At 38.1% G+C, this 14,719-nt stretch overlaps 1 protein-coding gene across 4 annotated transcripts in view; it reads right to left on the bottom strand.

Annotated features, from left to right (window-relative positions):
* Window positions 1-14,719, bottom strand: part of Lsamp (limbic system associated membrane protein) — a 2,176,218-nt gene that overhangs the window by 214,437 nt on the left and 1,947,062 nt on the right. For all 4 annotated transcript variants that reach the window (XM_051149922.1, XM_051149924.1, XM_051149923.1 and 1 more), the window contains one exon: window positions 13,626-13,751. In XM_051149922.1, the coding sequence (XP_051005879.1) occupies window positions 13,626-13,751 (126 nt within the window). The remainder of the gene's footprint in view (window positions 1-13,625; window positions 13,752-14,719) is intronic.

Genomic DNA, 14,719 nt, shown 5'->3' with positions numbered 1-14,719 from the left:
GGATCGCATTAAGAAGTAGGCCATTTTGTAGATGAGGCCACGAGGGTGAGTACCTGGTGGAGGAGTTATTGCCCTTTAAAAAGAGACATCACGGGCTTTATACTTTGTTTACTGTCTCTGAAGTTACAAAATAGTCATGAGGTTCCTAGAAAGATGACAGCCAACCTCCACAGACCAGCAAAATTACTCTTACCAAAATCCAACCATGCTGGTGATTGATTGTGGATTTCTACTGTCTCTGTGGTACTTTATTAAGGCAGCCCCAGATAGCTAATACTATAGTGAAAATATTCCTAAATAAGTGGGCTTACTTAATTGCTTCAAGCAGGTGGTTTATAGTCACTAGTATACAGAAGTAAGCCTAGTTACTATAATTCATTATTTTAATACAAAAACTGAAAGTGTCCATTTCTACCATATTTATATAAGATTGGGACTCTATCTCCCCCCAAATGCCTTCCAAAGTTTGCTGGTCAGCATTCCAAATTACATAAACTTTCCATGCATACTTCTGTGTCTATAGCAATTGACCTCAAGTGACAGACTGCTATGTCCTCAAGTCCACCTGTTACCACTGGAGTGACTTTTGTTACAAGTTAAAATTTGGGAATATGTAATAGTTTTGAAGTTTCAAACAGGGTTCCCATTTTAGGAAGTGAAGAAGGGTGGAGTTGTTGTAACGTGCCTCTTGGACTGTTCTCTGATATCTAAGTCAGTCTCTCTATTTTCTTACCTGGCTTTTCTGCCACCCATTACCAACAGCTGAAAGCCTTAGTGGCCAGGACACAGAAATGCGATCAAAAGAATGATGTCATTCAAAGACTGACATTTAGAGTTTTATTACTAGAATACCTTGAAGAATTACATCTGATTTGCATTGATATTTGCACCTTGAATTATTAAATGATTTTTTGTACTCTCTTTCCTTCATCAGATTTTAACACTTCAGTCTCAGTTTAGCAATGGTGTGACTTCCCATGGCCTCCCACACTTTTGAATTGTTGACCAAACTGAGAAAAATACCTGATTTGAATCTTGGCTGATGAAGGGAAGGTTAGTGTCACACAGGAAGTGAGTGACAAAGAGCTTCCCCACCCCCTTTAGCAAAGGAGGTTGTTTCTCACTACTTTTCAATGACAGAGGGTGGCTTTATTGGCATGTCTTTTGTGTGCAGTTGCGACCCCATCTGAGTAACTTATTGAAATTTCTCAGTTTTATCAGGATGAATTGTAACTTTAGTGTACTGGGAGACTTGCAAATGAATATGACAAGAAAATGATGAGGATTTCAGAAATGTGTACACACTTTAAGTGATATGTTAGCCTCAAACATCATTAGGATGAAGACATAAAAAGACAAAGTGGGAAATTCTATGCAGTGTTACTTCCAAACCTCCTCATCTAAGGTGATAGAAATCCAAACAGAAGAAACATGACAGTGAATTTACATATCAAGTAGTTTGTGCACGTATGTGTGTGCATGCACATACAATCACTGAAACAGAAGAATCATAAATATTCCTATACCAGCCCCATGCTTAGTAGAGACAGCTCATGACCCTGACTACGTAAGAATGATGTCTTGTCTTTAAAGGAAGGCAAGAGTTCATTGTGCATGGAAATCACCTGGAGAGCTTATTTTTTATTTAATTAATTTATTTAGATTACAACTCAACTGTTATCCCATCACTTGTATCCTCCCATTCCTCCCTCCCTCCCGCTTTCACCCTACTCCCCTCCCTTAGGTCTAAGACCGAGGGGGACCTCCTTCCCCACTATATGGTCATAGGCTATCAAGTCTCATCTTGATAGTGTGCTTATTGTTGCTTTGAGTGCCATCAGGCCTCCTCACCAAGGGGAGGTGGTCAAATATGGGGCACCAGAGTTCATGTCAGAGTCAGTCCCTGCTCTCCACATAACTGTAGAGAATGTCCTGTCCATCGGCTAGATCGGAGTAGGGGTTCAATATTTACTGCTTGTATTGTCCTTAGTTAGTGCAATAGTTTGAGCAGACCCCCCTGGGCCCCGATCCACCCATCACAATGTTCTCCTTGTAGGTTTCTAGAACCTTCTGGGTCCTTCTATTTACCCATCTCCTATATTTCTCTTACCTAGAGCCCCAGAACTTATTAATCACTACATTGCTGGGCCCCACACCTAGTTTCTAATTCGGGTGAATCTAGAATGGGTCTAGTAATACACATTTATAACAAGTTCCTATATGCTGTTGCTGGTAGTTGCTTAGGGACTGTCCAGTTAAACTTCTGCTGTGAGAGAGTCTGGTTTCATTCTTTGACTCCTCAACTGACTGAAGAAAGATGTTAAGGTCAGTTATTTTTATTGTCTCACCAGATGACTATAGCAATTAAGGTCTATAATTTACTCTGTAGCATCTACAAGGATGGAAACCACAGAGAGTAGTTGAATAATCATTTACCGTTAATAAATCACCTTGATATGCATTGTCACACTTGTGGCAACAGAAGAATCCTGATAGGTGAACTAATATTCATATTTTGTAGCTGACACATAGGCCTTCTGAAGCTCTATCCTCCAGGCATAAAAGGAAATTATGGATTGCAGAGACCTGAACTCGGCCTTTCCAAATTCAAATTCTGTGCCTTCTCTACTGCATCGCTCTTTCTTTCAATCTTTGATATTTGTGGAGAACTTTCCATTTTTCAGACTCCTTTCATATTCATTATCTCATCTGATCCCTCCAAGCACTAGTGTGAGGCGGGCAGGCCACATGTTATTGTCTACATTTTGCAGATAAAGCTATTATAAAAGATGATGAGAAAAGTGGCTACTGTCATTCAGACTGCATTTCTTCATACAGTAGACTAATTTTCCCCCTGCAATATTTAGCAGCAGCATCTGAGGTAGCAAGTAGAACACTGGCGGACAATAGTCCCAGTGACAATTACTCAGTGGACTAGTATACACCCCACCCAAACTTTCTTTCTTTTTTCTTTTTTTTTCCCAAGTAGGCATGACTTTGGAGGGAAAGGGGATAAAAATCTAGTTTGGATGGTTTTGGTAGGAAAGTGAGGACAGGTTGTTATTTCTGCAGTTCAAATGCTAAGGAAATACCTTTCTGTGATTTTGAAGATTTCTTCTCTCTAGCTCAGGGCTTTGAAAAGTCAATATGCCTTCAAACCACCTGGGGCTTTTGATAGGCTGCAGACTCAGGCCTTGGTGGTCTGTGCTGAGACCCAATATTAGTATTTCTATAAAGCTCCAAGGTAATGTCAATACTAATGACCAGTATCCAACTCTAATAGGCAGAAATAATCCTAATTATCAAAACTACATTTTAAAATATTTTTATATACTATATCTCCAGTGTCTTGGTTGAAACGGAAAGATAAAAGTAGGCATATTAACAATATTGAGCTAATTTAAGTGTATCCAGAGACTTATTAGGTGTTCTTTTTACTAGGCTATTTCTATACCCTGGTAACCTCTAGCTACTTTTGTCACAATGTCCTAAATGACGCTGGTGGCATAGCTCCACCTGTACTGTGTATGTGCTATAGACACAGAATTTAGAGGCCCAGCTCAGGTTCACTGCACATGAATACACATTTTAATCACTTCCTTAAGACATTTCCTGAAACATGGAAGTTCCATAGAGTTCTCCTCCCGTGTATTAGCACTCTTGTGTTTAAGATGAGCAATCCAGTCCACTGGTCAGATTCACCAGGGTCACAGGGCTTCACTTCTGCAGGACCCTAGATCGCAGCAGGAGCTGAGATAACATGGAGGAGGCACCTCCTTCTACTCTAGGTAAATTTTACTATCATCTACTTCGTGGCTTCAAAGTTTCCCTCACCTCACCCACAATACAGTACAGTTCAGTGGAGTGACAATGTTGACAGCTTCGTTGACAAGGGAAATAGTCAAGGTAAAAATGTCAGGGTGCCAAAAATCCTGTATTTTAAAGATCGCTAGGTGCAGTGCGGCAAAACTACAGTGTAGGGAAGCTCTCTGTAAATCTCAATTTTGAGCAGGTGATAACACAGAGTTTGATGTGTCTCATAGTGAACGTTTCCTCACTTATTCAGCCAAGTGAGCACTTATTCCCGTGGGCCCAGATACCATCATGGGCAGTGAGGACATGAAAATGTTTGTTTTGTTTGTTTGTTTGTTTTTATGAGGAAAACAAAGTGAAAAGGCAAACAAATGTTTAAGACAGTTACTAAAAGAGATAACTAACTGCTGAGAAGCAAAACAAAGTCACTGATCGTACAAGAGTGATAGATCATATCAAAAGGTAAGACAGAAGTATGAAGATTTCAGATCGCCCTCCCCAGCCAGCGGTGAGTGATGCAAGTCAGATCAGCAGGTGTCTACGTGCATGGGTGACTCAATAAAAAGAATGCCCTCAGTAGAAGATTGGATAAAGAAACTGTGGTACATTTACACTATGGAATACTACTTAGATATTAAAAACAAGGAATTTCCGAAATTTGTGGACAAATGGATTGAACTAGAAATGATCATAATGAGCGAGTTAACCCAGAAGCAGAGAGTCAAATGGTATATACTCACTTATATCTGGACACTAGCCCAAAGGGCATGTCCCCTGAAAGTCTTCACTTATCAGGAAAGTGGGACAGAGGGGAAGACATCCTATTGGGACTTTATGTGAGAGAAGCATGGGAGAATGGGGAAATAGAAGGATCCATAAGATCCTGGAAACCTACAAGAAGAACATTATGACGTGTGGATCTGGGCCCAGGGGGACCTGTTCAAACTACGGCACCAGCTAGGACAATACGTGCAGTAAACATCAAACCCCAACCCAGATCTAGCCAATGGACAAGACATTCTCCACAATTGAGTGGAGAGTGGGGTCTGACTTTCACACGAACTCTGGTGCCCCATATTTGACCACGTCTCTTTGATGGGGAGACCTGGTGGCACTCATAGGAAGGATAGTAAGAAGAAACTTGATACCCTATGAGCATATACAGGGGGAAGAGACTTGATACCCTATGAGCATACACAGGGGGAAGAGACTTGATACCCTATGAGCATACACAGGGGGAGGAGGTTCCCCCTCAGTCAGAGTGATAGGGGAAGGGAGTAGGGGGAAAGCAGGAGGGAGTGAGGAATGGGAGGATACAAGGAATGGGATAACTATTGAGATGTAATATGAATGAATTAATAATAAAAAATTTTACTGTAAAAATTTACAAATAAAAAGAATGCAAACAGAACCTAGGCAGAGAACATCCTTGGGAATTCCAAAATAGTTTCAGCAAGAAATTAATGAAACTGTTAGTGTGAGTAGTTTTGTAATCACTGTATATAGTTTATAGTTTATTTATTTTTAAGTGAATACTTTTTATTTTTTATTATTTTCCCTTTTTACATATACATATATTACTACACACACACACACACACACACACACACACACACACACACACACACATGATAATATACCTACAGCAAGAAGAACCAGAAAACAATCAGGAATTATATAAATGTTACATTCATAGTGTTTTGGCTATTTGAATTTGGAAATTTTGAATTTTGCAACATGGTGTGTCTAAAATTCTGAATGTAAATCAATATCTATTATAGCTCATTTTTATCAACTTAAAACATCTATCTAGACCTAACAACATCTTAACCCCTAAACAACTAAGCTTCATTGTAAAACTATAGTTTAATTTGTGCCCACTTATGCTTTAGTTATTTGTCACTGTCAAGTGGTGTCAGGAGAACAGATATTGTGGTCATGGATGGCCTGCAAACTTTTCAAGATCTCACAAAGGAGGGTTGGTAAGGTGGTTAGTATATAAAGGCTTTTGCTACTATGAGTTTGATCCCCAGAACTCTGGTGGAAAGAGAGAAACAACTCCCACAACTGTCCTATGACTTCCACATGCATGCCATACATTTGGGGACACACACACACACACACACTGACACGCACTCGTGCACACACACATGCACACACATGATGTTAAAAACGTCTTACAAACTAAAGAAAGATGAATAACCAAATACATGAAATTTTATGAATTGCAAGATACTGTGTTCGTGGAAAAAGAGTCATTGTGAAATGTTTCCAACTTGTGCTGGCAAATGGGTGATGAATGTGGGGTGAGCACTTGTGTTTCAAGGAGAAAAACTGAAGCCTGAACGGGGCGTATTCTTAAATGTAAGTTGTCTAATCTAAGGCATGAATAGTCTGAGATTCAGAGGAAGGAGAATCAGTTTGATAAGGGCTTTAACGCCTTGCTAAGTGCTTTGAGCTTTACTCCAAACGCCCTAGGATATCAGAAATCAAGCAGGATATTAACTTGGCCACTTTATATTGAGAAATAGTAGTCAGGAATCCAATCAGAAAACTAATGAATACAAGTGAAAGGAAATATTGGTTGAACTATACCGTGACAGTGACATGGGGAAAGATGAAAGGATTCAGCTACTAACACAAATAATCAAAACACTATGCAAAATTAATCCTTGTTTTGGCAACAGAAGAAAAAGGAGCTAGGGCCACTTGCATCTTTCTAGGTTATATAGTGTTTACCTCAGTCATTCTTCGTCTGGTGGTAGCCTGGCTTCTATATCCAGCAGGTGGGTTCAGGCGCTGTTTGCTTCCAGATGGGAATAGAAGGACCTCAACATCAAAGATCCCGTTGCTCTCTCAGGAGCTGCTTAGAGTGCTTAGGGTGAGGCTCATGTGCTAGGTGAGGTTCCCGGTCTCATGGGGTAGGCAGAAATGAGTTTTTCATTGGGTGTTACAGTTAACTCTTTTAAAATGAGATTGCTGGTATCAGATGGCCGTGGGAACTCGGGAGTTCCAGAAGCCTGGGATGATATCAAAAATGTTACAGCCCCTGTTAAGCTACCATGTTAAGCATGGTAGGGGGATGCTCCAAGCCAGCCAGAAGGCAGGTTGGATGAGACGCTGGCCCGGTGGTCAGCAAGGAGCTCTCAGTGGTTGAGAGCGCTTCGGCGGCTTCCAAGACAATCCTGCCACTGTTATCTAATGGGCAGTCAAGCCCCTGGTGTCAGTGGTGATTCTTCCCCAGAATAAATGACTAGGTTCAGATGGTTGTGTTGGAGGAGTGGAGTGAGAGAGCAAACCTTTATTTTTATGAATGAGGGACGTTATAAACCTTGACCAGTGGGAGGGTTTTTGAGGGTGAATGTGTTTGATTCACTAGGGCTATAGGGGTGCCATGGATACTTAATCTACACGTAACAAACAGCCTTATCATAAGAGGGGAAAGCAGTACTTAATTATGGGCCTGTGATCCTCCCTGAGGGCTATGTGGCACTCCTTAGGTGCTCCAGATCAGGCGAAAGGGGAATCCCACTGAGAAAGGCAGTCTGTCATTTTATACTGAGCATAGAGGCTGTTCGGAAACATCAGACTTGACCTTAGGAGCAGGGTTCCACATGCCTCCTTATAAATACTTTAAAAAATTACATTATCTACTTAGTACTTTAGGGTGGGGAGTGGGTATGGAAATCAGAAAATCCTCCTGGGAATCTGCTCTCCATCATTCCTCCATCATGTGGATCACATATCTGATTTCAGGTCACCAGGCTTGATAGTACACACCTTCACCCACTGAACCATATTGCTGGCCCTATGACCATCTCTTAACACTAACTCTCTGACCCTTATGCTTCTGAATTGCATGGGCTTGCTCTTGGTTTTTGGGACCTGAGAATAAAGTTTATACCAGTATATAAATATAATATATTTATCTAGATATATCAATCATCTGTTTCTCTGTCTTTTTCTGTCTCTCTCTGTTTTTGTCTGTCTGTCTGTCTCTCTCTCTGTGTGTTTGTGTGTGTAACCACATATGATATCATGTAAAATAACATATACACTTGATGATGTATTTACAAGTAGGACCTTAAAATTTTATATGATTTTTCTTTATTTTTTTTCTGCCTTTTTAGAGTCAGGAATAGAATGTTAAAAAGGAAGATCAAATTGAAGGGTTTAAGGATGGAAAGTAGTGTGACCAGACAGTATTAATATCATGGTTTCACATAAAGGTCTTCATCCAAATTTCTGATGGCACTATCATGCCAGGACCTTGGATGTGCTGTGTTGTGTGCCTGATGCTCTTTCTTCCTCTGTTTTGTCAGACAGGTACTATTCATTTATGAAATCTCAGCATAATGTCCCCTCAGGGCAGTTTTGCTACCTCTGCAGATTTTGCTATATAGCCCTGGTTTATGGTCTTATTGAATGCTATAATTTTCTTTTACAATGTATGAATCTAATTAAAGGGTTATTCATGCAATTATTAGTTTAATGTTCTGCTCTCTTGTTGAACTATAAGCTTCATTTGTTCAGGGACCATGTCTCTGTTACAGTTCAAAGTGTCTTTTTTACAAAGTGAGCACTCTAGAAATAATTCTGACCAAGTGAACAGTGTGTGTGTGTGTGTGTGTGTGTGTGTGTGTGTGTGTGTGAGAGAGAGAGAGAGAGAGAGAGAGAGAGAGAGAGAGAGAGAGAGAGAGAGAGAGAGAGAGAGAGATATGAATATACAATTCTGTATTAACTGCTGACACATTTGGAAACCAGTATTCCAGTTAGGCACTGAAAAAAAACCCAAAATACATTTCTTTTTTGTTCTCCTAAAGTAAATATGAAAATATTCATTATAAATAATGCAAGGCAAAAAAAGAAAGCAATTTTCAAAACATACTGTATGTATGTATGTATTCTGCTTTGAGTTATCACACTTTACCAGGAAAGTCAATAGATTTGACTTTTATGCATCCATATACGCTACCAGTGTCCATTGAATGTACCTTTGGGGTGATCCATAGGATAAAAGTACAGAGAAATAGTTTTATAAAACTTAAACCAGAGATCACACATATTCTCTGTGCTAAATAGCATACTAATATAACTAACTAACTAACTAGCATAACCTCTCAAATGGTAAGATGATAGCTACTAGGAACAAGGGTTTTTGGAGTTTATGACTTAAAGTAATGACTTGAGTTTGACATTGTATGTGTTTCCCAAACCCATGTAGCAAAAACATTTCTTGAGTGAAAATTCTATTCTCTCTGTTGGTCTCTTTTTGCTTCTAGCTGGTCAGGAAAGTCACATGGCACCTTCTGAGCTGACCTCAGCCTAAGGGTGGAATCCTCACAGGGCTTGTTGAGTTTTCCAGGGAGAAAAAGCTACCGAGGCTGCGAAAACCTCTGTGGACACAAAGTGCACAGCAGCTCTTTCTGCAGACTTGAGCCCTCCTGACACCACATGGGGCACATTTGAGAGAACAGTCTCTCCTTGGTTGCCGGAAGAAAGAAAGATTCAGGAGCAGAGGCATCTGCTGGTGGAAACAACGTAGCTCATGAAAGGCGATGAAATGTGCCATAGAAAATACACGTTTCAGTGCCGTAACCCCCAGAAACCACAGGTCTTCAAGAGTCTAACTTAATTAAGAGGAAAAATAGGTCACATTTAATAACCACATATGTGACACTCATTTCAATGACATAAAATAACAAAATGAGAACAATGTAAGAAGTCAGCATTATAAGACGGGTCTCTTCTTCAAGTGAGATGTTTTGATTTTAAATATATAGAAAGTTCATGAGACTTTCAGTTTTCCTCTTTTAAAATGTTTGTAGTATACTCGGGGGAGCTGGAAAGCCCCTCACAGATCAAAAGAAGGAGAAACAAAATAATATAACCCAAAATTCAAACAAACAATTAAATTGAGAAACTTTCTTTTCAAAAACTTACGCCACTTTTTTTTTCCCTCCTTGCTCCCTTTTCATGGAACCAAATGACAGATAATCCGACATTTGTGATTCCCTGCATAGTATCTTCCCCTTTCAGGTCTGTGTCCCCTGTGGGGTCTAGCTAATAACAGGTACATTTCCTCTGGAAGGGAGTCCCGCTCTGTACTGTGAAAGGCACAATTAATAATTGAACAAAGCTAGCTGGATTTTCACCACCACGTGACAATGGTTTGCAGGCAGCTCAGCTGTCACACAGGGAGCAAGTCTCTTTCTCAGATGTCTCCAAGAAAGGTGGGATTGGATTAGCTAAGCAGATGTCCCTTTCCTAATTAAAAAAAAAAAAAAAAAAAAACCACACATGTGCGCGTGCACACACACACACATGCACGCGCGCGCACACACACACACATGCGCGTGCACACACACACACACCTAGTTAACTTATTTGTTTTATAAAAGAGTACACAAATCATGCTCTCACTCTTGTCACTGAGACGATTTTAGTCAAGTTATTATTGGTCATTTAGGCCTTGTGTGGGAGATGAAAAAGTAAGCTTAGGATGTGCTGTCTGACCATTGTAAGGAGAAGTGTGGTTTGATATTGAGTGTGTAAATCCATCAAGACATTGTTCTGATTACACTAGCATACAATTTGATCCAGAGAGAAAGCCTGCATATACAGCTATAAATAAGCAAAGAAGAAACCTGACACAGGATACATATAAAAACCCTACCGGCTACCCATGAGCTTAGAAAATCTTTGTGTCTCTAGCTATGGTCTTAAGTGGAGGTGGCTGTATTTTAATCTAAGGGAAATTTTAACATATTTTGGACTTTTGGAACTAAGTATTTTTGTTGCTCTTTCAAAAGTATGCTATTTTTAGATCAAAGGCAGCCATGGTTCAAATCAAGTAATTCAGTGTGGCTGTGTTCCCACAAAACTTTATGTATCTGTATGCAGGGTTGTTTTGCATTTAAAATTCAGAATTATTTTGATTATTTGCCACCTTTCAGGAATCCTATAATCAGGATTGCTTACAGGCAGTGAGATATGAGTGGGCCGGATGGAATATGGCCCACAGGCCATAATACGCTGACCCCTGGTGTTAATTATTGAGAATCTTTGTGAGTTCATCCATTTTTGTAGTTGGTTTTGAAGTCAGAGATTTGGAAGTACATGAAACCCTGTCTTTACTATGCAAAGCGTCACTGGTCTGCTCCTTATTTTAGTAGAATCATCACAGAAAGCAGGCTCTTCAGGGTTCAAGACAGATGTTTATAATCACATGGAAGTTTACTTGATTTAGTCATTTGGACCTAAGTATGCCAACAAAGTAGCAAAGATCTTGACAGTTTGGTTCTTTCACAGATTTTTCTATATCTGAGGACTAAGAGGGAGTATTTGGATGCTTGAGAGAACAATCTTATTTTCCCCCTGAAAATCCTATTTACTCAAAATTAAACCAAAAGAAAGAATGTCTTTTTACTATTATGGCTTCTTATTGATCATAGTATGACTATCAATTCCTTTGTTTAATCCTACATTATTCATTTTTTAATCTACCACTGGATCCTGAATTACATTAAAATTTTAATAAAATATTTGTATAAATTTAAATTTAATTGCAAAAGGTGACACAAGTTAAAAATAATGGTATGAAAAAGTGGTGTGATTTATATATGAATTTGAGGCCATAAACACCTAAGTGGAGTGTTTAAAAATCGGTTTTATTAATCTTTAATATATATAATAATTTATATTCCTAACAGGTTGGTCATAAATTGGATGATACGTCTACCAACAGTCAATACAATGAGGGATTCATGATAATTTATATAAGTTCTCTGGGTCTATTTACAAGAAACAAAGCATTGCTTTGGAAAAGACGAGTAGAGATATTGAAAATAAAGAGGTAAGTTTCTGAAAGAGGTCTTTCAAAGTAAAATTATGGAAGGATTTAAATAATTTTTAAATAACATTATAGCAAACATGATAGTTTTAGGTGTCTTTGTCAAAATATTTAGATACAGGACAATAGTTTAATACTAAATAGCCAGTAAGCAAAATCAACACTGTTAAACTTGGGACCGGGTAGGTGGAGTAGGTTGTGTATAACGTGAGTTTTCTAGGAAGAAAGTACTCTGAAATATTAATTTATTTCTAGAAGAAGATGTATAACATTTACAAGACCATGTTTCAGATGAGTATCTGTGGGCTCTTGCCATGTGAGACACAAAGTGAGTCTGGGAGGAAATGTGTTTGATTTTGATATCCCAAATAAGTATCTCTTATGATACTCTTATACATTATTAATATAATGGTATACATAAATAAATAAGGGTGGTTTTGAATAACATTTTATCAAGAGACTAGAGGTCTCTAATAAGGATGTTTTCCTAAATAGAAAAGTAGTTTACAAACTTGATCCAAATTTTTCCTAAAAATCAATTTAGACTGTGATGTCAAATGGAGGTCCTCTATTATCTTACCACACAAATGAGGAAATATTTAGAAACACTATAATCAAACATTACCCTGGTCTCATAACTGGTCTCATTGGACACCTACTTTTATATATATTCCCTGATATTCATTCGAAAGCCAGTTTCCTTGGAAATTAAATGTATAAACATTTTGCAGAAAAAGTATAAGAGACTCCTAGACATGAGCCAGTTAATAGGTGAGACTCATTCCTGAAACAAATGATTTCCTAAGAATAATCTAACTGTAGTTTATGTATAATTGACTTGGTAGACCTTCTTTTTGGAATAATCAAAGAACAAGTATTGTTACTTAGAGATTGTGCAGTATTTACAAAGACATGATTTTGCATAAATGAAAACATAATTTGAATAGGAAGGGAGAATGCAACTGATTAACTCCAATCATCTGGCAAAATGTTTCAATATGGTCATAAACCACAAGGGCCTTGGGGGCTCGTTAAGATGAGAGCAGTACAAAGTGGGGAAGAAGGGTGCAGAATGCATTCTTGGGAAGTCATATTATGAACTTGACAGAATTGGTGTCATTATCTAGGCTCAATGACACACTCCCACATCCTGGTCCATGCCTGGCAACCATCACAGAGATAGACACCAAGTCCAGAACTTAGGAATCAGAGCTATTTTTGTTCCTAATTTCTTCACAGGGTGCTACCACAAGGAGGAAAGAAACTGCGTAGAGAACTACGGTTGAAAATGACTTTAAAAGTGGGGTAACATAATTTATGTAACACATTTCCCAAAGACACGCAACCAGCAAAATGCTATATATTTTAGATATATGCTTTATATTTACATTTTATTTTTAAATATGTTTTAACTGAAATGAATTATATCACTTTCCCTCATCCTATTTCTCCCTTCAGCCTCTCCCATACCCCCTGCTCTCAAGTTGATAGCCTCTTTTTCTTTGTTTGTTACTGTTACATACATTGTATATATGTGTGTGTATCTGTATATATAATATTCTTATAGTTGTTCCCTGGAGAGTTAGTCTATTTTGAATGACAATTTTATATATCACTATTTTTGCATAGGTTAGATATATTATACATAGATGTTAGATAGATAGATAGAAAGAAAGACAGATGATAGATATAATATATATAATATATGTGTGTATATATATATATATATATATATAGATAGATAGATAGAGAGAGAGAGAGAGAGAGAGAGAGAGAGAGAGAGAAACAAACATTACTAAGTTACTTATAGAGATAAACACATTAGCAAAAGTGATAGAAACCCTAGGCAACATTTAGAATGTAGTTTTCTGAGTTTCCATAAAAAGGTGCACATTTGCCCTTTCGAGGTGAAAGAATCTAAACTATCATATGGCATCTTAGAATCTAATCAGTTGCTTACCAGTTGGTGTAAGGTGTCTCCAGGTGATAACAGGTTCGGGGCGGCCATTGGCCATGCAGACCAGGGTTACATTGCTGCCCTCATTCACAGTGACATCCGAGGAGATGTTGGAGATCTTTGGTGGAACTGTAGACAGAAGGAAATGGGATATATAACCAGGCCAGTAAAAGCAAACTGTAGCAAAGCTCTATAAAAGTCAAGTTCTTACGTTTCAGACTCTATCACTAAATTGGCAATTTCATGCCAAGTCATCAGTATACTTTTATTTCCCACATTTCCTGTTTGCTTTCCAAATCCCTCTAGAGGTCCTAAAGCATCCATGAGGTGAAAATACTTCCCACTATGGCCATCTGAGTGCTATAGGAAGTGCTTAAGATGTGTATAATGAAAATGTGTTAGCTCCTTTCTGAGTAGGACAAATTAGAACGTATGTACATTCTTACCAGTTTTGCAGTAAATTATCATACCACCATAACTTTAATTTATTATTTCATACAAAACAAAGAATATAATATAACCTCCAAGTGCAAAGGAAATTACAATTGATATTTAATGTAGGATCATAGTATTGTTCTAGTAAGATGTAGTATCCACAAATAAAATTCACAAGATAATCAATGGAATAGAAATCTACACACACACACACACACACACACACACACACACACACACACATGCACACATGTATATATACTACATATAGTATAAGAGGTTAGATGATATAAACTAAATTAATGGGCAGGTATTAAGTACATAAATATTATAAGTATACAACAGCATTTATTTTTAATACTACCACTAATAGTACTGCTAACAATTGAATTGTAGCTAACTTAAATAAAACATATACCTACCATGAGGCATAGTTTACATTAGAAATATTTCACACAATAAAGATATGGTATTCTATGAAGCTATGAAGGTTTATTTACAGGTAAGAAACCGAGGCACAGATGAGAATAAGTGAAAGCAAAAAAAAAAAAAAAAAAAGGGAATGTGAATCCCAGCAGACTCCACTCTTAAACACTTCTTGAACAGAATTTCATCTTCACAATCCAGTCAACCAGATGGCCGAAAATGACAGAAATTACTTT

This window comes from Acomys russatus, chromosome 8 (genome assembly GCF_903995435.1).
Source record: "Acomys russatus chromosome 8, mAcoRus1.1, whole genome shotgun sequence".
NCBI lineage: Eukaryota > Metazoa > Chordata > Mammalia > Rodentia > Muridae > Acomys > Acomys russatus.
Note: the sequence above shows the minus strand (reverse complement) of the source record. Positions and strands in the feature narration are given on the sequence as shown.